The sequence below is a fragment of the Calliphora vicina genome, chromosome 4, assembly GCF_958450345.1.
Source record: "Calliphora vicina chromosome 4, idCalVici1.1, whole genome shotgun sequence".
In the NCBI taxonomy this organism is placed as follows: Eukaryota; Metazoa; Arthropoda; class Insecta; order Diptera; family Calliphoridae; genus Calliphora; species Calliphora vicina.
The window spans coordinates 101,329,732-101,354,249 of NC_088783.1; the positions used below are offsets into that span (position 1 = coordinate 101,329,732).

At 32.0% G+C, this 24,518-nt stretch overlaps 2 protein-coding genes and 1 long non-coding RNA gene across 3 annotated transcripts in view; 1 reads left to right on the forward strand and 2 right to left on the reverse strand.

The window, feature by feature from the left end:
* Elys (AT hook containing transcription factor 1 homolog) overlaps positions 1-9,237 on the forward strand; it is a 38,860-nt gene extending 29,623 nt beyond the window's left edge. The window contains exons 6-10 of the mRNA XM_065508394.1: positions 24-363; positions 430-998; positions 1,107-5,828; positions 5,891-6,014; positions 9,055-9,237. Coding sequence (XP_065364466.1) covers positions 24-363; positions 430-998; positions 1,107-5,828; positions 5,891-6,014; positions 9,055-9,098 — 5,799 coding nt within the window. The 3' untranslated portion in view covers positions 9,099-9,237. The remainder of the gene's footprint in view (positions 1-23; positions 364-429; positions 999-1,106; positions 5,829-5,890; positions 6,015-9,054) is intronic.
* The window catches only part of LOC135959060 (uncharacterized), a 187,452-nt gene that overhangs the window by 52,232 nt on the left and 110,702 nt on the right, over positions 1-24,518 (reverse strand). The gene's annotated exons all lie outside the window — the stretch shown is intronic.
* Positions 13,502-23,587, reverse strand: LOC135956931 (uncharacterized). Its single transcript, XM_065507544.1, has 4 exons — positions 22,866-23,587; positions 14,610-14,838; positions 14,393-14,478; positions 13,502-14,297 (listed from the first exon to the last, which is right to left on the reverse strand). The coding sequence occupies exons 1-4, from the start codon at positions 23,521-23,523 to the stop codon at positions 13,753-13,755; spliced, it is 1,518 nt and encodes a 505-aa protein (XP_065363616.1). The 5' UTR covers positions 23,524-23,587; the 3' UTR covers positions 13,502-13,752.

The window sequence follows — 24,518 nt, forward strand, 5'->3', positions numbered from 1 at the left end:
ATTAATTTGTTTTTTCTTTTTAGAATGCCAAATATGAAATATTATTGTCAGCTGCTCTGGAGCATAATTGTGTTAGCTTATTGCGAGATTGTGCCAAGTCATGGATAGATGGGAGTTTTATGGGTAATTTTTCAGCGTCGACCGGTTTGTCGCTGTCCACCCTAACTGACTGGTTATGGAAAAGAGCTACTAGTATAAAAACAAGATGCAATGATCTGTGCAAAAGTCTTTTTGAATTTGGCGGTTATCCTTTGGATAGCAGAGAACAAAAAGAACTTGGCTTCATAACAAGACAACTAAAATTGTTATCTGATCTTTTGAGAGAAATTTTGGTTTATGCCAAAAAACAGATACCCGAGAGAGGTATTATTTGAGCAAAGCTAAATATACATATGTATTTTAACTATTGACATTCTTTTACATTTTCAGTGTACAGCGATTTGGAAAATAAGCACAGTTCTTTATGCATGGCTTCCAGTTATCAGGATATTTTGTTGTGGTTACTTAATATAGGTCTTTTACCTGAAGCTTATCCGCATAATGATAAAATCAATGCTGGCAATGATCTAGTGCCCTATCCCTACAAGGAACTTAAAGAATTGTATAGAAATAAACGTTCGTTTTTCGCCAACATCAACGAAACTTTTATATCGAAAAAATCGGGCAGTTGCAAGCTACTCTTTATTGACTCGTTTATCGAACACGTGTGCAAAGGAAATATATTACATGAGTATTGGTTGGAAAATGAAGGTGATGGTTTGTATCCCCCCAACTCGTTGGAATCTATGCTACGTGTCATGCTGGTACCCGATTTGGATTACGAGAATAAGTGTGCCATAATGTTGTATTTCTTTTTGGACTTGAATATGGCCATTGATGAGGATGCCTATAAAGATGTGGTGGCAAATTTTATAAAATTTCCCAGTGTATTTAAACTTTCGGCCTCATTGATCAAGACGGTGCAGGCTTTTTGGAATCTGGACCACGATCAATTTCTGGTAAGTTTAATTTTGTACTTGTTGTCTTAATATCAAACATGTTGCCTATTTAAATTGATAAAAATCTCTATTTCATATGTATTTTGGTGATTATTTGTTACTTTTTAGCCGGCCGTAGATGAGTTCATTTCGCCGTTCAATAAAAATCAATGCTATCCTCAGTGGCAAGTTGAGTTGCTTATCGAAGTGTTGTTAAATCAAAAAGCCAGCAATTTGGCTTTAAGAATTTTAGAGTCTCAGCCTTCCCTAATATCGCCACTGCTTAAGTTGAATACATTATTGGCCAATGATCTTATTTCAGAAGCCTTTCATTTTGTGCGTTCCAAAAATGATGATTCACTCTTGGAAAGGTTTTTCACTTGTTGTCTTTGCAATGGTCAGTTTGGTGTTATAAGGGATTTGGCCTTGAGTGAAAGGGAAGGTTTAATATTACAAAATATTTTGAAGAAAAGTAAAGCTCCAGGTGCCGAAAGTCTGCATTTTGTTTATTTACTGCAAAAATCAAAATATATTGAAGCCGTCTCCTACATGGATGAGCTGTCTAATAAACCGAAAAGTTTAAAAAGTTCAATGCAGCATGATTCACAAATGGATACTCCAAATTTGGTTCTGTCTGCATTCAACACTACTATGACTCCCGTTACACAGGGTTTGACAGATGTTTATTTTCGTATAAAAAATAAAATCAAGAAAAAGGAAGTCGATAACAGATCGCCAGTTCCTTTAAGTTGTCAGCTCATTAAACAAAATGCCAACAGTTTATTGGGGGGAATTTATCACAGTTCGGCTTTAAGTGCCCATTTCGCCACCTATTATTGGGGTGAAATGGAAGAACAGACTAAACAGGCCAAACACTTGCTAAATTCGAATAATGCTCCCTTCTTGAGGAGACCACAGATCGACACGAATTGTATTGATTATTTGACCCAAAATAATATATCTTATCCTCAAGCCTACAAAGTCACCGAAAAACGTACATTGGTGGAGAGTGAAGTGCTGGATAATGAGAATGATGAATTCGAAAGACAAAAGGTTGAACATAAATTAAACCCCAAGAAGAAACGGCGTTTAATAGGTCAAGAAATTGTCGACGATTTATCACACTTTATGAAAATGAACAAGACTTCGAACAATTTAAATGCTTCGGAGTTTGCATTTGGTCCGGAGCAAACTAGTCAAACATTAGAGCAAACTAGAAAAAATTCTTTGGATTTACTGACACGACCCTTACTGACTAAACCAGCAGGTCATGGTCAAGAGGTCGAAGAACTTGCAACAACTATGCCAGAAATACATGGTATTCTGAAGACCAATACACCAGAACCAGGGCAGCTGCAACGAGAGCCTCCAGTGGAAGAAGAGAAGAATTTACGTTTTAGACTTCCTTCTGCAGATGCAAGCACCACACAAATAAATATTGAGGTGACACGAAGTGAAGATACACTTGAACAAATGGAAGTTGCTCAGGAAGAGGAGGAAAATAGGCCTTGTTCATTATCAGTTTCGCCGAAATTCAAACAAATTTCCCGGGCTGTGTCAGAGGAGTCAAATAAGAGCTCTGTCAGTTCAAGCAACCAATCGGAGGAGAATTTCTATTCACCATTGTCATCCCAAAATAATTCTAAATTGGATTGTTCAAATCTGAGTAAATATAGTTTCATGAGTGGGCCCCAAAAAAGAAAACCCTTAGCCAGACTCTCGGCCGATCGTTCGGAAAAATCTCTAACACCCGAACCTGAAACAAAATCCACAAATTTAACTTCCCTTAACAAATCAAGTAATTTGGGTTATGCTACCGCCTTGGAATCGGCCCTAAAATCCAGAATTTCGCCCAGGAGATCAATAGAAAGATCTAGCTCAGAACACTTGGACAAATCTGTTACAAGAGACCAATTTGTTGTAAGAAAGGAATCCAGTAATGCTGCCTACGTAACTGCTTTTGATACACATACCAAAACTATGTCATTTGCCTCGTCCAGCTTAAAATTACAAGTAACTCAAACAACCAGTGGTTTTGGCAGCATTGCCTCACATAGCACTTTTGCAGGCAGTAAAATCAATGAATTTTTGCCAAAAGTGTCTTCATCCAAGGTTGGCACCACCCCTGTAAAAACTATTGATGATAATAAACCACCATCCCCAACCAAACTTTCCGAATGTTCAACAGTATTGGGTTCTTTAACAACATTCGAATGTACTAATACCGGTTCAAATAACGTATTCGCTATGCCCAGCATGCCCTTGGAAAAAAATAAACCAAGCCTTGAGAAGCCTACCGAAGAGCAGCAACGCCAAATGTTAGAAACCACATTAGGCATGAGTACGTATGATTTCTCCATATTGGATTCTACGTCTTTGCAACAAACTAAATCATCTCTAATGGTAACAGCAAAAGATGTCTCCTTCAGAAGAGAAACATCCAATACAGCTGACAGTAAAAATTCAGAATTGGCCGAAGAATTAAATGAACAAATGGAATGCGAAGAACATGAAGAAGAACAAATGAAGGGAGACCCTGAACTAAAGAAGGAACATTTGATTGAAATACAAAAGGAATCAAGCACATTTGATTTTAGGGAAGAATCCAATGATGATTGTATAGTATTATCGTCATCATCTTCATCAGCTTCTCTGCCAGATCACGAAGAAGATGATAGTGATAATGATAGAGAGGAGGGTGGACATGATAATGAAGACGAAGAAAATTCCGAACTTGGAGAGAACATCGAGAGCGAAGATTATGATGAAGAAGGAAATGACGAAGAATTATCAATCGACGAAACAGACAATCCAACAGATACCGAAAATGAGGATGTCATACAACTTATAGAAGATTCTTCATCAGATGTACGGCAACCAGAAACCAACTATTATGATGAAAGTGACAGTGATGATGTCAAAGTGGTAGAAGATGAGCCAACGCCTCTAGCGATTGAAAATATTGAGAAAGCAGACGACAAGCTGTCTGTTATGGAGAAAGAAGAAACTAAGGTCATCTCTACTTATATTATTCAAGAAGAAAAATCGGAAGTGATTGAAGATAAACATGAAGATGTGAATGATGTTGAAGTTGTAGAAGTTGCAGCCTTTACTATAAGTGAAATACCATCATCGCCGGCAAACAAGTCTGAAATACACGATTCGAATCCTGTTGATGATTCCGAAAAAATATCAGGAGCTTCAAATAAACCATCTGAAGGAGACATACAGATAAATGAAAACGTTGGTACGTCCACAACTGAAATTATGAATGAAACAGCAGCTGAAACAGATAATGTAAAACAAGATGATATTATGGATACATCTGTTATTTCGGGCGTCGCTCAGGAAGATCATGAGCCGGTAAAAATGCAGAATAAAGAAGAACTGAATGCAGAAACTGCAAAAGTGTTGTCTAAACCACACATTTCAGGCTCGAAAGATATTAACACAGAAGAGTTTTTATCTGAAAATAAAGATCCTCAATTATCAAATTCAGAAAAGGTTGAAGAATGTGTCGAAAAACCCGAAGTAATCGAAGAAGAACCAATATCCTTAATAATGGAAGACTCAATGGATGCTTCAGATTCCAATAAAGAAAAACAAATTGAAATTAAACCCACAGAGGAAACTAAAGTAGATACAGCAAGAGAAGAGGAAGAAAAATCGGAAGTAATCATTGAGGCAGATCAAATAAATAAAAATGTCGATGAGAAGAACGAGGAATTAATGGTTAAAGAACTGGAAGTGGCTAGTACGTCCATATCCACGCCACGCAAATTACGAAATTTAAGGGGTTCATCAGTACCTCCTATTGACTTGGAGCTTAATGTTGCAGCAGTTCAATCACCACGCAGAAATTCACGAGGCATATCTGTTCCTCCGCAAAGTACCACTGAATCGGAAGAGTTCTCCAATCTCACCCCACGCACACGTCGCAGTGTAAGAGCGAGTTCTTTGCAACCAAAATATAAAATGGATGATATTGAAACGGAAACACCACGCAAACGTGAGAAAACACAAGAGGCAGAAAGTCCTTCAGCAAGTTCAAGAGCAACACGGGGATCATCTGTTCCTACCAATACGGTAGCTGGTAAAATATCTACACGTCGTCGTTCCGTTTTATTGGATGCAATTAATGAAGATCCCGCAAGCCTGGATTCTCCTTCAACACGTACTCGTTTAAGGTCGCGTCTAAATTCGATGGATAGTGAACTGGATTCATCAATTGTTAGTGCTACAGATCAGTTAGTGCAATCTAAACGTTCCCGTAGGACATCCATATCAAGTAATATCTCCGAATTGCCTCTAACACCCAAACGCACAAGACGCAATAGCATTAGCTCCCAGCCGGAAACTAGTGCTGTACTTACACCACGCACTCTAAGAGGTCGTAGTGTTCTATCTGTGCATGAAGAAGACTCTGAGAGCATTCCAGCCTCGCCCAGACCAACTAGTAACAAACGAATTGGCATCAAACGTAAAACAAGTATCACCGAAGAACCATCTACTGAAAGCCAAGAGCAAACTGATCAAATTTCACCCAAAAGTGATCATTCACCAGTTTCTGAAGTTTCATATTCTACATCACGTCGACTGACACGCACTCAATTGGCCATTATGGAAAAATCGTCGGCATTATCACAGCAATTTGCTCAGAACGCAGTGGCTAAAGAATCAAACACAATTTCTCCGCCTCTCAACAAACGCACAGCAAAATCGCGTTCTACACGTTCATCCAACGCTCATGCCGATAGTGATGATGCAGAATCGGTCTCATCAAAAATTAGCACAGCCTCGAGTGTGACTGGTACCAAACGTCGCGTAACAAGAAGATCCATTAAAGAAAAGGTAATTCCAATACAATCCTCATCTATTATTTAAATAATACGTTTTTTTTTTCCTAATTAAAGGATGAAATTGAAGATGATGGGGCTAGCATTGCAAGTTCCGTTGGTAGTGAAAAGCATCAAAGACCTCGTCGTTCGAAGGATAAAAGTTCACCTAATACGACTTTAACTGCCATACCAGAAGATGGTAAGTTATCTACACTTCAACCAAAGAAATAATTGTACATTAAAGTGTGCCGTAGACAAACATTTGTAGCAATACCAGTTAAACGATACGAAATGATGTGCAGAATACGGGAAAAAGCTGAAATAATTTGATTAGGTGTGTATTGAAGACTCCAGTACAATTGGTTAAAAAATAAACGTTTTCAAATAATTTGCTCCCTCGATATTTACATACAGTGCCGAACTTAAGTATTGACACAGGATGCTCATTGTACTTTAAGGTCTATTGTAGAGATTTTTAATAAAAAAAAATATATTTACCAGATAGACTGTTGAATTTCCTATAAAATATAACCAACTTCATTTCAACAATTTAATACCATTATTTATTAATAACAAAACAACATAAAAAATACTTCATTTCAATGAACAAAATTATTGGCACACTTCATTAAAAGCTAAAAAAACATTTGATTTAGGAAGCAACATTGCAAAATTTAGTATATAGTTGCAAGTGATTTATGCTTTATAACTGCCTCGAGTAGCTTAGGCATGAATCCACCAACTTGTTTGTGATATCCGACCCAATACTTTGCCATTCTTCAACTAATTCCTTTTTCACTCGCTTATCTAGCTCTTCCCACAGAGGCTCTATTGGGTTGAGATCCGGAGATTGTGAAGGGTGTGGTAGGGCATGCGAAATATTGTATGAAAGCCACATACGTGAAAAGTGAAAGAAAATGGTAAAATTAACTTTTCTGCACTTTTTCTGAGGTGAATCCATATATTTCACTTTGTCCATTATTTCGTCAATGAACACTAGCTCTCCAACCCCTGCAGCGGACATACAACCCCACACAATTACCTCTCCAGCATCATGTTTTACTGTTGAAGCAATATTTTGTTTTTCCAGCTCTTTATTGGGTTTTCTCCATACCGTTTGACGGCCATCAGAGAGAAAATTATTAATTTTGCTTTCATCAGAGAGTAGCACTTGGTGCTAAAAATCATGTGGCTTACGTAAAAACGCTTCTTTTGGTTCACAGATGAAATAAATGGTTTACGTCTAGCAATACGACAACTATAGTTTGTCTTCTGGAGCACTCTTCTGGCTATTGCTGCGTGAACTTCTTTCCCAAACTCTTCTTTAATCTCTGCAGCAACCTCTGTTAAAGATATTTTTGGACATAACTTGACCTTTTTGATTATATGGCAGCATTTACGCTCACTTATGGATCTAGGATGACCTGTATGTTTAGCACTTTCAATTGTTGATGCTCCCTTAAAACGTTGCACGATACTCCGAATTGTAAAACGGCTCCTTTCCATAATCTCTACAATCTCAGCATACGATTTTCCTTGATTGTGCAAGTGAAAAATGATTTTGCGCTCAGATTCTGTTGTTTCCTTTTTTTGTTAGCTATTTTCAGCAAAATTGATAATTATTGTGCAAATTTTTTACAAATTGACATTAACAGTTTTAGAAACGAAAACTGTTACATAAAATAAGATAAAATGGCATTTTCTATGAACAAAAACTGGATAGATTGATAAAATTTGAAGAAATTCATCAATCTATCTGATAAATATATTTTTTTATTAAAAATGTCAACAATATGACCTTTAAATCAGTGGTGGCCAACGAGAGAGTGCTTAAAATGCATATGTAGTAGTGAACAAATAAAAGAGTACACAAATGGAATGCGTGTGCTTTGCACTGAAAAAATTTTATGAAATTGTTTTTGTTTTGAGTTTACTTTGTGTTTTTACTGAGAGCATTCGTATTGCGTATATATTAGTGAGATTAACATAACTACCCCGGGGTAGTGTTTGGCCAACAACGCTTTAAATCGACCTTAAAGCAGTGATGTTCAAAAATAAAAATGAAGATGTATTGGTGAGAGAGCTACCCAGCAAACATAATGTCAAATACTTAAAATAATAACAAAATGAAGAAAGTTTAGATTTAGAATTTTTGTCAAATAATAATAACAAAATGAAGAAAGTTTAGATTTAGAATTTTTGTCAAATAAAACCAATTTATTAAATGAATGTAATTTAAATTTTAAGGAAATGAAAAAATATACATTGTAAGTCCGAAATTCTATTCAATTTTGTATTTATTTTTGACTTTGTTTTATTGTGTTCAATTGTAATTGAAACGCGTTTGTTTGCTATGCTTCAAACAAAAACAACCAACAACAATGCTTAATAAATTTCTGAAAAAGATTGCGATAGTCCGTCACATGTGGTTTCTTCGCATTCTCAGCGATGAATGAACAAAAGTTTTTAAAAGAGCATAACAAATGTGTGTAAATTTTTCAAACAATTGTTGTATGGCGTGAACATCGCTGCCTTAAAGTACAATGAGCATCCTGTGCCAATACTTAAGTTCGGCACTGTACATATCTTTCACCATAAGTTTTCATTCCGTTTGTAATTTCTACATTACTATGAGAAAAATATTTTAAATTTACTAGTCAATAAATTTAGTCCATACTGACAGTTCTCCTACAGAATAAACTTTTATGGTGCGAAATTTGTGTGTCAAAAAGTTGGTAAATATTCATTCCATATAACCTTAAAACTACAAAATCTTTTTACTCTTTTTTTATATTTTTTCGAAACAATTTACGAATCTTTTTCTACTGAGATCTTTATTTTCAGTCTCTGAAGACTTTATTGAAACAGTTTTTCCCTTATTCAGCACATCAATAAACATCGTTTGAGTGCTATAAAGTACATATCGTCACCTAAAATGCAAAAAGGCCTACCAACACTTTTTTTAAATTTTACAGGAGAGAAAGCTAAAAATGTGTGAAGGCGTGTGCCTTGATGCACTGTACCAATAACCATTTAAAACTCAATTTTGAATTTTTTGGTTGTTACGCCCTTTTGCATTTTAAGCATGACGATATTTATGTACGTAAGTATATAAGCCATATTTCAATAATTTCCCTGTAATGTTCCTGTACGTTTTTAATTTTTAAACTGCAAACTAAGAAATAATTTTCTTTCACACTAAAGTTAAATACATAATTATATTTTATTTAATCTTGTAGGACCCGTTGAAACAAAGAAGCGAGGACGACCAACCAAACACTAAAATATTGTGGGACATTTTTTATTGTATTACAATAGAATCGGATGTTTTCATCATATTTTTTATCTTTAATGTTTTCCTTTGTATTTTTATTAAAAATTTTCAATAAAATACAGCCGTTTTAATAAACATACATACATAATAGCTATGTGGAATGCTTTTATTTAATTCTGAGTTTGTAAGATTCCATTTTCGTTCACACTACGATTATTTAGTTGTCAAAACAAATATTTTGAGGGGAAATATTCGTAAACTATTGCTTAAAACCAATGAAAGTTCAGTGATTAGACTAGGGTTTTCATTTATGTGCAATATTAACCCGAATTGTTGACATGTTGCTAAAGTACACATGAAATGCAAATAAATGTCTTTAGAATATCAGTACATATGGACACACCACTTTTTCCTTTACATTGTATATCAGATTGTAAAAAAAATAATTTTTTTACAATAGATTAATGTGCTGTTTTTCAATAGCGAACGAGTGCTTTGAGTGGACGTTTTACATGTATTTTGTTTTTGTTACAATAACAAAACACATGTTAAATTCCCACTCAAACCACTCGTTCGCTATAGAAAAACTGCACATTAAACTAATTAGCCGCTTTCACACTAGGCAATTTAGTTGCGCAAGTCTCTTGTGTTTGTAGATGCTAGAGGTAATGTCGGGTTAAGGAGAAGAAAATTTTTACATGTTGTTTTGTTGTTGGGCAAGAGACTTGCGCAACTAAATTGCGTAGTGTGAAAGGGGTCTAATTCTATGTATGTTACATAAATCAATTTTCTTTACAAAAAAGTTGTGGGACAATTCGACTTAATTCATATGAGTGCTTAAAACCAGGGACCCGAAATAACTCTTATTTTTTTAAAATAAACAATTGGTTATAGAAAAAATAAATTCAAAAAATTTTTAGTCTTTGATAAACATTATGGAAATTTTTTATTTTTTTAGGTCTTTGATAACCATTATGAACGATTTTTATTTTTTTAGGTCTTTCATAACCATTATGAAAGATTTTTATTTTTTTTGGTCTTCAATAACTATTATGAAAGATTTTTATTTTTTTGGTCTTCTATAGACTACAGCCATTACAAATATTTATACCCTACACCACCATAGTGATGTAGCGTATAGTGCCCCAAGCACGAAGCCTATTGAATTTGGTTAGAATCGGTCTATTATTTATCCTAGTCCCCATACGATTGTCCTATTTGAAAATAGATAATCTCTCATAAATATCTTAGTTATATAGATATCCAAACCAAATTCAGCACAAATAAGTTTTATAAGTCGAACTCTCACTACTAAATTTTATGACGATTGGTTCATAATTAATCGTAGCTCCCATATAAGACCCACTTCCGAAAAAACCTTTCATAATGTTTACAGAAGACCAAAATAATATTGGTTAAATTTCACAGTTATTCAGAGACCTTTTTTGAAAAATTCTTGATAAACAATTATTTCAGGATTTTTTCCAATATTGGTTATAACAGTTATGTTCCTGCCAATGAAAGTTCGATGATTTTAATACCTATTTTAATTGGGGAACAATATTAATTTTAATATTCATGAAAATAAACATGAAAATACTTATTAAAAGGGCTATTTTGGGTTTGAAACATGATTAACTTATTTAATTCAATATGGCAATAGAAAACAAACAAAAGAATATGCCATAATGGTTGTGATTTGGAAATATGGACAATAGAGTGCTCCTGATAAGATATAAAATACAAAAATTGGTTAAAAAATATTAAAGTTATTAAAAAAATCGCCAGGCCATTAACGTGTCTCAGGCCACTAGAACAAGAAATATAGGAACAAAATTAACATATTTTGAGAAATATTAAAATAAAAGCTTATTTTTACTTAAAATATATCCATACTTACTTCTATATGAGCTTTTGTCTTCGTAGGACACCGTTAACCTATTTTTTCAAAATTGAGTTTCGAAAATGCCGTTAAAAAAATTCCATTTTTTTTTGGCGATATCTCGAATATATTCGAGATAAAAAATCATATACAAGTAAATATGGATATATTTTAAGTAAAAACAAGAAAGAGAGCTATATTCGGCTGTGCCGAATCTTATATACCCTTCAACAAATTATACTTCAAAATACGAATTTTAAATATTTTTAGGTAAACAATTTTTTTTTTTCAAAAGTTTTTTTCATTTTTTGTAATTTTTTTTTTTCGAATTGTTATTTTAAAATTTTTTAAATTTGAAATTTTTTTTTTTTTTTAATTTTTGGTGAAAAAATAATTGGGGTTAAAAAATATTTTTTCCGATTTTGACCCATTATAGGTCTAATTTACTATGGTCTTATATACGTTGTTGCAAAGGTCTTTGAAATATCTATCATTAGATATCCATATTGTCTATATTAATGACTTAGTAATCCAGATATAGGTCAAACATCGAGGTTGTCCTGTTTTTTCCTCGAATTTTTTTTCATCAAAAATTTTTTTTCTCAAAAATTAAAAAAATTGGAAAAAATTTTTTTTAAAAAAAATTAAAAAACCAATTTGGAAAAACTAATTTTTTTTAAAAAAAAAAAGTAATTTTAAGTATAATTTGGTGAAGGGTATATAAGATTCGGTACAGTCGAATATAGCTCTCTTACTTGTTTTTTCAATTAAATTATTGATGGCAAATGTGAACTATCATACTTTAGCCTATTTATACTAAACGATTACTATGGTTCTCAAATTCGCTTGGAACTTTTTCTAGTGTCAATTATGAGCTACATTACCGTTCAAATTTGCTTTTATATTTTAAGAATCAAATGCTTAATATTAGTTTTAGAACTAATCAAAAATATCATTTAAAGAATATTGTTACGAAATTTCATTATGAAACCACCATTTTTAAAAGGTGAAAACGTAACAATTTATTAGGATTAGAGAATGGAAAAAGTTTTTAAATATATCGCTATACGTTCGCTGTTAAAAATAATAAAAAAATCATTGGAAATTTCTAAATACTTAAAATAATAGCTGAACTAACTATATTTAGTTTTTTAATTTAATTAGCGTGTTTTAGCCTAAAATTGCAGTCAAAACTAAGCTCCCAATTAGCATATAGTATGAAATGAATTTGACTCTGATTGTTTATTTGCTATTATAAAATTGTTTATTGAAACCGAATGTACATATATTTTCTATTAATTTTTTTAGTTTTTGTATACATACATACATATATTTACAGAATATATTGTTACGTTTTAACCTTTTCAAAACGTTAGTTTATTTCCTTTAAATAAACCGGATACTTTTGATTGCAAATAAAAGCCGTTTAGTAGTTTAAAAATTGTAACAACTCTTTATTTATTTAAAATGTACAACAACAATAGAATTAAATAGCCACTCAATGTTTTTTATAACGTTTATAAATTCTCAGAAATACAGACACAATTTATAATGTACACGAATTTACTTGAAAAACACAACACACTTTAAGGCACTCAGTTGATGTTTATTCGAAAAGCGTCTCTGATAAACTCACTAACTGCACTGACTGCAACCTCTGCCACTATTTATAACACTGCAATCTGCACTCTAGATTGCTCTTTAACTGTCAAAGTTCGAATATTCTAGATCATACGCCATCTGTGGTGTACTTTCTACAATGTTCTTTAACTGAATATTCGAATTCAAACAGCGTTGCCAACTTACGATCAATGGTCAACTGAAAGCTTTTATTTAATAATGCCCACAGATATGTTACAGTTTGCTATTACAGCACTGTTATTTGAAAGCATTATACTACTTTTAAATCAGCCCTTAAAATCGTTATATTTGAATTCAAGTACAATTTCGTAACAATATGTATGTACATATATTGTTTTATTATAAAAAAAACTAACGCCTTTCACTATTCGAAAATGTTCGCATATTACTACATGTACCTCAAAATGACTTCCGTTTTATGTCACGTACGATATACCCTTTTGGATATATATTTTGGACAACAATATTTCGAAAGAACTTTTTATTATTTTAAAATATAGTACCCTCTATATGGAACATAAAGACCAAATTTTTTTTCAGATACTCTTATTTTTGCAAAATCTATTCCACTCAATAGGCGTTCAAATGGCACGTACGATGATATGGAATTGCCCATATTGTAATTATTTCGTTTGAATGTAATGTAAAGTACCGTTATTTTTTTAATAGGAATAATGCATCCCGTTTTGTTCATATCAACGGAAAAATTTTTTTTTACAATTAAAGTATGTATACACCGATTTATTTTATGATTGCGGTAAAAAAACTAGTTTGGTCTTTTAGACATTTCGGGAAGTGCAGTTATATGTCACATAAGTAGTATTGTGAGGTTTGGTTCGATCTCCGATAAAATAAATTTGAAAGGCTGGGCTTAAATGAATAAAACTAATTTAATTATTTACACACATGATGAATTATGTTTATTATTTAATTATATACAAAATTTATTATTATATTTCTTTACATGTTTGAATAACAAACAAATTCACTGGTTGGTTTAGGCAAGAAATTAAATTATTACTTGTTTTCGTTTGTTTGTTCGTTTTTAATTTAATACATTTATATCCTAATCTAAGAGAAAAATACAAAAATATTTGAAATATATACATAACAAGGAAGCAGGAAAGAGTATAATTTACATTAGACTAATGTGGATAGTTCGTGTAACGAAGTGCTGGTAACATTGCTCATATCCAAGGTGGGTGGTATGCCGGGACTCACAGAGCCACTGGCTTCACGTGCTGCCGCCCCTCCTAGGTTTGATAAACAACCGCCATTTGCGATGGGTTTTGGTGTTGGCGGCGTAGCGGTTGAGGGACGCATCATAAATGATGAACTTAAGGCTGTCAAAGGATTAAAACTTCCATGCGAGTGATTCGGCGATACTGGTGTTATGGATGTTGGATGTAGAACTGTGGAAATATTCGATTGATTGAAATTGAGATGAGGCGGATGAATTGGATGGGGATTGAGAAACTGAATTGGAGGTGTTATTGGACCAATCTGTGACAGCATCGACATGTGATTCATGGGAGCACTACGATAACTAATGGTCTTCTCTTTTTGCCAAACGAAAACATTATGAACCATTGCGGCACCACAGAATATAATACCGATTCCAATCAATACACTCGTAATTATGGCAGGCGTTGAATGAAAGTGATTGAAAGTGTATAAAATGATGCCTAGAAAAATATAAATTTTTAAAATAAAATATTCATATTTACTTATTATATTATGTACATATGTATGTAATGCTGCTTATTATTGCAATGTTTACCTGTTAAGAAAATGGGTATGGATATAAAGAAACCACCAACGGCACAAGTCCGACTAGTGCTAGACTTTTCCAAATAGCGATTATCTCTGAAAATATCAAGATTTGAAAAATAAATTACGAAACAAATTTTAAGGGACTTTAAAAACTAAGTTGTTTATAATTTTTTTTGAAAAACTATTCTTGGAATTTATGGAAATTCTTAACACTTTTTACTTACCGTCCATCAAACATGGGTGATCGCACTAATTTAACAGCAAAAAGGAACTGAATTGCACACACTAAGAGGCAGCAAAGATTTAATGAGAGCGACAAAGCGCATAGCGCCAAAGTAACATCGTAAACTATAATGAAATCCTCTGGAGAACTGCGTGTTAAGGCATCTTCGCGGGCATTTGGCGATATTTTAAGTAAAAATATTAAAGACAACAATGCCAATAGTAGGGAAACTGCAAATGAAAATAAATTGTTAAAAGTGTTTATACATAAACTGGATAATAACAACAATACTTAAGCTACTTTTACACTATCTCAATTCTGATCTGATAAAGCTGATTAAAAAATGTTTCTAAGATCTAGAAAATCCTGGAATTTTTATTCGTAGAAATATTAAATAAACAAACCTATTAAATTTTCCGACTGTTGAAGTGGATTTTTTTATTATTATTAATATCTTTATTGAAACCTTTATGAAGTAATTAGTAACAATGTTTTGAGGATTTACTTAAAACTACTGATATTACCACAGTACACAGTTGGGGCAGAATCGAAATTTTTTGGAAATAATTCTGGCATTTCTAAACGGCTGGTCCGATCGGGATAAAATTTGACGTAGTCATGGAGTATTCGAGTTTATGTTATTAAAATGGGCAATACAAATGCTGCAGGGGCGTCGCTATGGTGGCTCAAAGTAGGGTACCTTCGATATGTAAAATTTTTAAACACGTGCCATTTTTTTGTTTCCCATTTTTGGAAAGCTCTCAGCTAGTTCCGTTTGAAAATTTTCTCTTATAGTTTCCAAGTTATAGGCGTTTCAAAATTTAAATTTTAAAATTTAGCCGTATCTTGGATCGTTTTTTTAAAAATATAAGGCATACTTTTGGACCGAATGGACTCGATCGATTATGAATCCAAAAATAAACGCTTTTCAATTTAAAAATTCAAAAAATAGTAGATTTTTGCAGTTTTTTGGACAAAAAGGTTACTTAACTCTTTTTTTATTAAAAAAAACTTTCTTTAAGAACATATAACAATTTAATGTTTTTCTATATGGTTTCTTTACGAAATTGTAAAAATACTATTTTTAGGAATTGGGGGATTCCCTTTGACCGTTGATTCCCTGAAACGTTGAAGATTTCATTGAGTTTTGTTAATAAATAAAGAATTTATTACATACTAGCTGACCCGGTGCGCTTCGCCACCCCAAGTAGAAGAAAGAAATAGTACTATTAAGTCTCCCGCTCACTCGGGTCCATATAATCTTTATTTCATGTTTCTAAATTCATTGGTGAAGAAATTACTAAAAGAAATAGTACCAAAAAGTCTACCCCTAGAATCCTAACTCACTTAGGACCATATATGTTTAATTTCATGTTTCTAAGTCCATTGTTATAGAAATTTCAAAAAAGTACCATTAGATTAATGAAAAAGTATCATGAAGTATCCCCTTGAATTTTCACTAACTTAGGACCATATATACTTGTAGTTTCCCACTCACTTGGTTCCATATAAGCTTTATTTCATGTTTCTAGGTTCATTGGTGAAGAAATTACAAAAAGTACCATTAGAATAAAGAAAAAGTACCATTAGAATAAAGAAAAAGTACCAAAAAGTCTCCCCATAGAATTCTCACTCACTTAGGAACATACATATATGCTTAATTTCATGTTTCTAAGTCCATTATTATATAAAATTAAAAAAGTACCGTTATAATAAAGAAAAGTACCATGAAGCATCCGTTTGAATTTTCACTCACTTAGGACCATATACGCTTAATTTCATATCCATTATTATAGAAAATTCAAAAAGTACCAAAAAGCAGCCACTTGTGGATTCCCACCCACTCTCACATTTTGGTACCTAAATATAATCCCTTATTCCTAACACTAACTTCACTCAGATACATATCAGCTAACTTTAATGTCGATAAGTGAAATAATTTAAAATATTAAAAAGGTACCATTAGGAGAAAAGTACCAATTTCCCTTTTCCTCCTTGAACTCCCCTCAAGTTTGAAATTTAAAAATATTGCATTTTGCAAAAGTTGTTTATGCTACAGACATGTCTCAATCGATTAAAATCTGTGTCAATGTGCCCAATAATAAATATGTTTTAAAAAAAGTACCAAACTGTTTACCCGGATTTGGCCTAAAATTCACCATGGCACTCGAGTTCCAAATAACAACCTGTTAGTTAATTTTTGTATGAATCCAGGAACCAATGTTAAAAAAATTATCAAAATTGGCTTAATAATTTCAAATATAATGTATTTTCCCTATTTTATCCCCTTTTTGGTACTTTATTTATCTCCATTGCGGTGGTAATATATTATTAAAATAATTTTCTGTATCGTGGTGGGAGCTCATAGTAAAATATTCGAATGTCTATGTCAAATTATAGAAAAACATATTTTATGAACCCTTAAGGGTTCGAATTTCCAAAAAGTACCAAACTTGTATTTTTTATTTTTTGATAAGTAAAGAATACGATTTAAATTTTGTTTCTATGTTTATTGGTTTAAAAGGTTCTAATTTCGAAAAAGTACGAAACACCTGTCAGCTTATTTTTTAAATGGAGTAACATGCAATTTCAAGTTTTTTTGTATCTTTATTAGTTTTGAAGATATAAGATTACCGGATTTACCCTTTTTTACCCCCTAAACGTTCGAATTTCTAAAAATTCCTTCTTAGTGGATCGTTTTGGGGAGGGAGGAACTCACAGTTAAAATTTCATGATTCTAGCTTCAGTCGTTTGGGCTGTGGGATGATGAATCAGTCAGTCAGTCAGTAACGTTACTCTTTTATATATATAGATTTATTGAGTTTCTAAAACAAAAGTTTGTATAAAAATTTTAATAGGATTGCAAATATTAGGAACAATTTGATCCACACAAATAAACTTTCAAGTCAACATCTCAGTTACATAGATTCAAAAATATCCCACTTTTAAAACACTTTTTAAAAATATTGCACATTTTCAAATTGTTTTTTTTTTATAAATTTTTTTTTATGGTTCTGACTTAGTCATATTTGATACTAAAATATGAAAAAGTGAAATTTTTTTCGAAGGACTGAGTTTTAAAAGTGTCATATTTGTGCGGTTCAGAAGTTGCGATTTTGACACGGAAGACAAAGATCGCCCAGATGAGCCAAAAAAGCTTGAAGACCATGAACTGGAGGCATTACTACATGAAGATTGTTGTCAAACTCAACAAGAGCTTGCAAAATCATTGGGAGCTACTAGAGCAGCAGAATTCATCCAAAAGCAGGAAAATCGAGTACCATACGAATTAAAGCCGAAAGACCTTGAAGACAATTTTATATGTCTGAAATTCTGTTTAAACGCTATAAGAGAATAAAATTTTTGAACCCAGTCATTATTTGCGATGAAAAATGGATCCATTATGATAACCCGAAGCGTAAGCGATCGTATGATAAGCCCGGCCGAATCGACACCAAAGCCAAATATCCATGGCCCTAAGGTGCTCTGTATTTGGTGTGACCTAAAAGGTCCTATCTAATATGGCCTGCTGAAATCTGACCAGCCCATCACAGTCAACGAAAATCATAACAACGCTCGGCCACATGTTGCAATACATGTTAAAAACTATGTAGAAAGAATGTGCTTGGGAAGTTTTGCCTCACCCGCCTTATAGTCTAGACCAGTGATGTTCAAAAATAAAAATGAAGATATTTGGTGAGAGAGCTACCCAGCAAACATAATGTCAAACACTTAAAATAATAACAAAATGAAGAAAGTTTAAATTTAGAATTTTTGTCAAATAAAACCAATTTATTAAATGAATATAATTTAAATTTTAAGGAAATGAAAGAATATACATTATACGGCCGAAATACTCTCAATTTTTTAATTTATTTTTAACTTTGTTTTTTTGTGTTCAATTGTAATTGAATCGCGTGTGTTTGCTATGATTCATCCAAAAACCAACCAACAACAATGCTTATTGAATTTAAACAAGTGTTTAAATTTTTTAAACAATTGTTGTATGGGATGAACATCACTGGTCTAGACCAATGATGTTCATTTCATTGTGCTTTCGCGCTGAGTAACAACACACATATTCTTATTCTCTTTAAAAGAGCGTAACAAATGTCTCATTTTTTCAGAAATTCATTAAGCATTGTTGTTGGTTGGTTTTTGGACGAAGCATAGCAAACACACACGTTTCAATTACAATTGAACACAAAACAACAAAGTCAGAAATAAATAAAAAATTTTAGAGAATTTCGGTCGTATAATGTGTATTCTTTTATTTCCTTAAAATTTAAATTACATTCATTTAATAAATTGGTTATATCTAGCAAAAATTCTAAATCTAAACATTCTTTATTTTGTTCTTATTTTAAGTGTTTGACATTATGTTTGCTGGGTAGCTCTCTCACCAATACATCTTCATTTTTATTTTTGAACATCACTGGTCTAGACCAGCGATGTTCACGCCATACAACAATTGTTTGAAAAATTTAAACACATTTGTTACGCTCTTTTAAAGAGCGTAATAAATGTCTCATTTTTTCAGAAATTCAATAAGCATTGTTGTTGGTTGGTTTTTGGATGAAGCATAGCAAACACACGCGTTTCAATTACAATTGAACACAAAAAAAACAAAGTTAAAAATAAATAAAAAATTTGCGAGTATTTCGGCCGTATAATGTATATTCTTTCATTTACTTAAAATTTAAATTATATTCATTTAATAAATTGGTTTTATTTGACAAAAATTCTAAATTTAAACTTTCTTCATTTTGTTATTATTTTAAGTGTTTGACATTATGTTTGCTGGGTAGCTCTCTCACCAAATATCTTCATTTTTATTTTTGAACATCACTGGTCTAGACCAGCGAAATGCAATGAGCTCTCAAATGAGCTCTCTTGATTTTGTTTTTACATGTACGCAAGCACACACATTGTATAAAAACAGTCAGTCTCGTATGAGCATTGATAGAAGCAGGTTGTGTTACGCTTTTATGCATGTTTATTTCATTATTTCAGCTATTTGTTTTTGCCAGAGAATAATTCTCAACTCATACAACTACAATATCTAAAAACTGTAGTGGTGTGAGTTTGCATTTCGCTGGTCTAGACCAGAGGTCCGCAAAAATAAATCCTCTCACCAATACACTTACTCTCACCAACACATTCAATTCTTTATTTTATTCAGTGCACCTACAAACACACAAATACAAAAACTGAAAAAATAAAGAAAAAGTCATACACCAGTGCTCATGCGTATTCCTAGTTGTCTCGTTGAGTGGACAACGACTACTAAAATGTAAGAGCATAAGAATACGTGTGATTTTATTTTCCACAATTGTGGTATGGTCTGCGCATTACTGGTCTAGACCCATGATAGGCGTTCATATTGTTGAGGTTACGATGATTTTCGTCGAACAACCCGAATGTGAACAAAAGAGCGTAATAGAGCGTAAAAATACACATACAATAAACTGAATGAATTAGTTTCTTGATGTTGTTGTCAGTGTTACCGTTGGAAAATTTTAGAAAGTCGCACAAAAAGGGGATTTCTTAAAAAAAAGTCGCACAAAAGGGGGATTTTGACATTAAAAAGGGGCATCACTTTTAAAAAGAAGGAAAATAAACAAAATAAAAATAAAAATCGTTTAAATGTTGAATATGGGCAAATCCTGCGTGACGAACGTTTCATTCGTACACGTTTTCATATTTAAATATGAAAATTTTTTGGTTTTTCAAATAAGATACTTCCAACGTGTACTATAGGCTATAGTGAGATTTAAGTGCAATTCCAAATGACATAAGACATTTCCTTTTAATTGCCATTTCTTGCGAAATAATTGTGACGCACGTTACAAAAAGTGGAAGTAACATTAAAAGTTGAAGTTTTTATTCGTAATTACTCAAAATTAATTTGTATTTAGTGGAACCCTGGAAAATCAGTTTTTCATAATTTTTTTCTTTAGTTATCTTACAAAACTCAATTCAAATTATCTAATACTGTACCCAAAGAAAAAATATAGTTGTACAAGTTTTATAACAATATTATGGTTACTGTAATTATGTATATGTTGCGGTAATCATAATATGTTTAAGTTACCATTCATATAATTGAGGCAATTATATATATGATTGTAGTAAATAAATATATATTTATGGCAATCATGTTCATGATGAATCATTATTCATAATATGTTGCACTCAGAGTACAACATATCATAATCCCAGAATAACTCAATATTGTGAAGTAATACATCATAAACGTGGTTGCCACAAACATATACTTAATTACTACAATCATATATATAATTGCTACAATTATATGAATGGTAACTTAAAAATATTATGATTACCGCAACATATACATAATTACAGTAACCATAATATTGTTAAAAAGCTTGTAAAAATTATGAAATGGTTATGGTAAACATGTACAACTAAATTTCTTCTCTGAGTATAGTATTAGATGACTTTAATTGAGTTTTGTAGGATAACTTACGAAAAAAATAATCAAAAACGGATTTTCCAATGATTTTTCAATGAAAACCAAAAATACCACTTTTCTTTATTGACTATGTTGTAGCCGTAGTTGAGCTTAACAACTTTACTGATCTAACATTTCCCGGTGGGTAGAACCCCCGCTGATCACTGACCCTACTATTTGTCGCATAGTGTAATTAATTTAAATTTGTGTTGAACATCTTTTTGAAATTTCCTATTCTGTGCTGGGTATCTGGGTTATTTATTATAAATATCATTGTATTCCGAAATCAATTCAAAAAAAATTATTTCCTTATTGGAATGAATTAACACTGAAAGCTCATTACTATTTATTTTAATTCTTGAAATTATTTCTTTACAGACACAGAAAAAACTATATTTCAATTCAAACATTTATCACATATTGAACTGTTTTCAATTATTTCATAATTGAATCAAGTATTCATGTGCTCAAAAACAAAATTTTCTGATATTTTCTATTGAATTTTGAGTTTTGAATTTGATAATTTTGATAATTGAATATAAAATTTTTGTTATTGGTTGAACTTTAAATATAAAAATTATTGAATAGATAATTTTCGTAATTGAAAAAACAAAAAATAACAAAAATGTGTTTTCAATTATGAAAATTATCTGTTCAATAATTTTTGTATTTGAAATTCAACCAATAACGAAAATTTTATATTCAATTGTCAAAATAATCAAATTCAAAACTCAAAATTCAATAGAAAATATCAAGAAATTTTGTTTTTGAGCACATGAATACTTGATTCAATTATGAAATAATTGAAAACAGTTCAATATGTGACTAATATTTGAATTGAAACGGTTTAAGAAATAGTTTTTTCTGTGGAGTTTGTGATAAAAATTTAATATATTGGTTTTTATATCAATACTACAAGAAAGCTTTACGGAGCATACATATCTCCGTTTCTGCCTCATGTCCAATATATATTTTTAGTAGTTCTTTAACGTGTGAATCGCCCATAAAATCAATTTCTTCTATATTTATTTTTACAAAGTTTTTAAATATTTCTAATACAATATCTTTTGTTCTAGAAACGAGATATATTATTTGCGATGATTCGCTTTGAAAATTTGTATTAAATTTGTTCATAACTTTAGGTATATATACTAAAAAATTTTTGTAATTGTAGAAAATCCAAAAAGGGGCAAAAAGGGTAAAAAATCTGGAAAAGTGGCAGATTTAGTTCATTTTAGGAAAGGTTCACAAAAAGTGTCACGGTAGCTGAAAAAGGGTCAAAATGCGACTTTAGTCGCACAACGGTAACGCTGGTTGTTGTGGATATTTTATTTTTTACCCAAAAGAGCACACAAATTAAATGCCTCTTTTTGCGTACCACTGGTCTAGACTTTGCCACGTTCAACTACTATTTGTTTCGATCGATGCTGAACGCTCTCTCTGGAATACAGAGTATCCGAAATTGGCTTGATTCGTTCTTTTGTTTTTGTTGTACATTTGAATAAATAAAGAGTTGTTACAAATGTTAAACTACTAAACTGCTTTTATTTGCAATCAAAAGTATCCGGTTTATTTAAAGGAAATAAACCACGTTTTTAAAAGGTAAAAACGTAACAATGTAATTATTTTTTTATTTACAATAATTCATTGTTAACAAACAAATTATTAAATATTTTCTTATTTTAAATATATCTTATTAAATTATTCGAATAATAATACGATATTGTCGAGTTTAAAAATATTTTTTATTTGTTAATTTTCTATTATATAATAACTTACCCAAGCATAATAAACCTAAACTAGTTAAGGCTTCTCTGGGACCGGGGCCATGTTTCGATTGATTGATTATGGCACCGACGGGATTTGTGTAATTCGTATAGTTCGTATGATTGGTGGTATTATTTGGATTTAAAACGGTGCTATTAACAAAATGACCGTTATTTGTGGCATTTGCGCCAGCCACAGCCGCCGCATGAGCCAACGCAATATGCTGGTTGGTGTAGGTGTGTAAATTATTACCGATACCATTTAGGCCATTTGGGGTAAGGTGATTTATAATTGGCGTTACTGGTGTAGTGGTGGTTGTGGTATTTGTTGTTGTATTACCATTTCCGGTTGGTGGCAGTGGCAAAGACAACGATGGTGGTGGCGGTGGTGGAAGTTGTGTTTGTTGCTGCTGCTGTTGTTGTTGATTGCAAACAGTTGCTGAGGGTGATGCAATATTAAGTAGGGTTGTTAAACGCGGTCCTCCATTAACGGCCAACGTTGATACATTTGTCGTTGTCGCCGATGATGTCTGCAAATTGGAGGCATTCAGTGTCGAGATATTCAATGGCTGTTGTGGTCTTAAGTGTATATTGCGGGCAGTACTTGTCGTTGAATTATTACGAACTTGACCATTTGCTGGTCCGCCAGCATTTGATGTATGTTTCAACATTTAGAGGTACAATCAGTTCTCAAAAATAACAAATGATACATGTTTGTTACATTGTGACCCATTTGAAACTGAAATTATATGAAGATAAATGTATTTTTTTTATTTACAATATATTACCATATCATAGTATTTTTCGCAATTCTATTAACTAAATAATTTTAATATTAATTTTATAGTTAAAGTTTTTCGAAAAAAATATTTCATAGTGATGTAAAATTATACAAGTTAACTTTAACCACAGAGAAATACACTAGAGCGGAAACTAGAAAAAAATCATCAAAATATTACACATACGAGTGTTGTTTTTGTTTTCACATAGTTTTTTTTTACGAATACTTTCTCGCCACTTAGGTTTTTGACAACTGCGCTAGGTCTTCGACAGAAGAGTTTCCAATCTATGTATATTTGTAACTTTATCGACTTTAACGTCGATAAAAGTGCTCCCTATTCAAAAACAAAATTATAATTATGAAAATTTAAAAGTAAAACACTTTAAATATTATGAAATTAAATTACAAATAAAATGTATTGTTTTATACAGAAACTGTGCAAAATTTCAATCAGCAATTTATATTTGAATGTGAATTGATACCATGCCTGGTAAATGTCGTTTAATGCTATCAATGTTAACACTCAACGGCAGCAACACAAAACAAAGCTACATATATTTAATATGAGAAAAAACGTGTTTAAAATTTAATATATATTGATACCCTACACCAACTTAGTGGGGAGGCTATTATGTGGTTGTTCTCATGTTTGTAACGTCCCTATTGGGCCCAAAGATATTTCGATAAAATTTTGGTATCCAAATAAAATTCAACATAAATAAGTTTCATCAAATCATGGCACCTAATTTTATGATGATCGGTCCATAATTATTCATAGCTCCCATATAGGGCTCACATCCGAAAATCATTTTAAATGCATGCATAAATATTTTACAAGTAATGATATCCAGATAAAATTTATCTAAGTGCTACTAAATTTTTTGA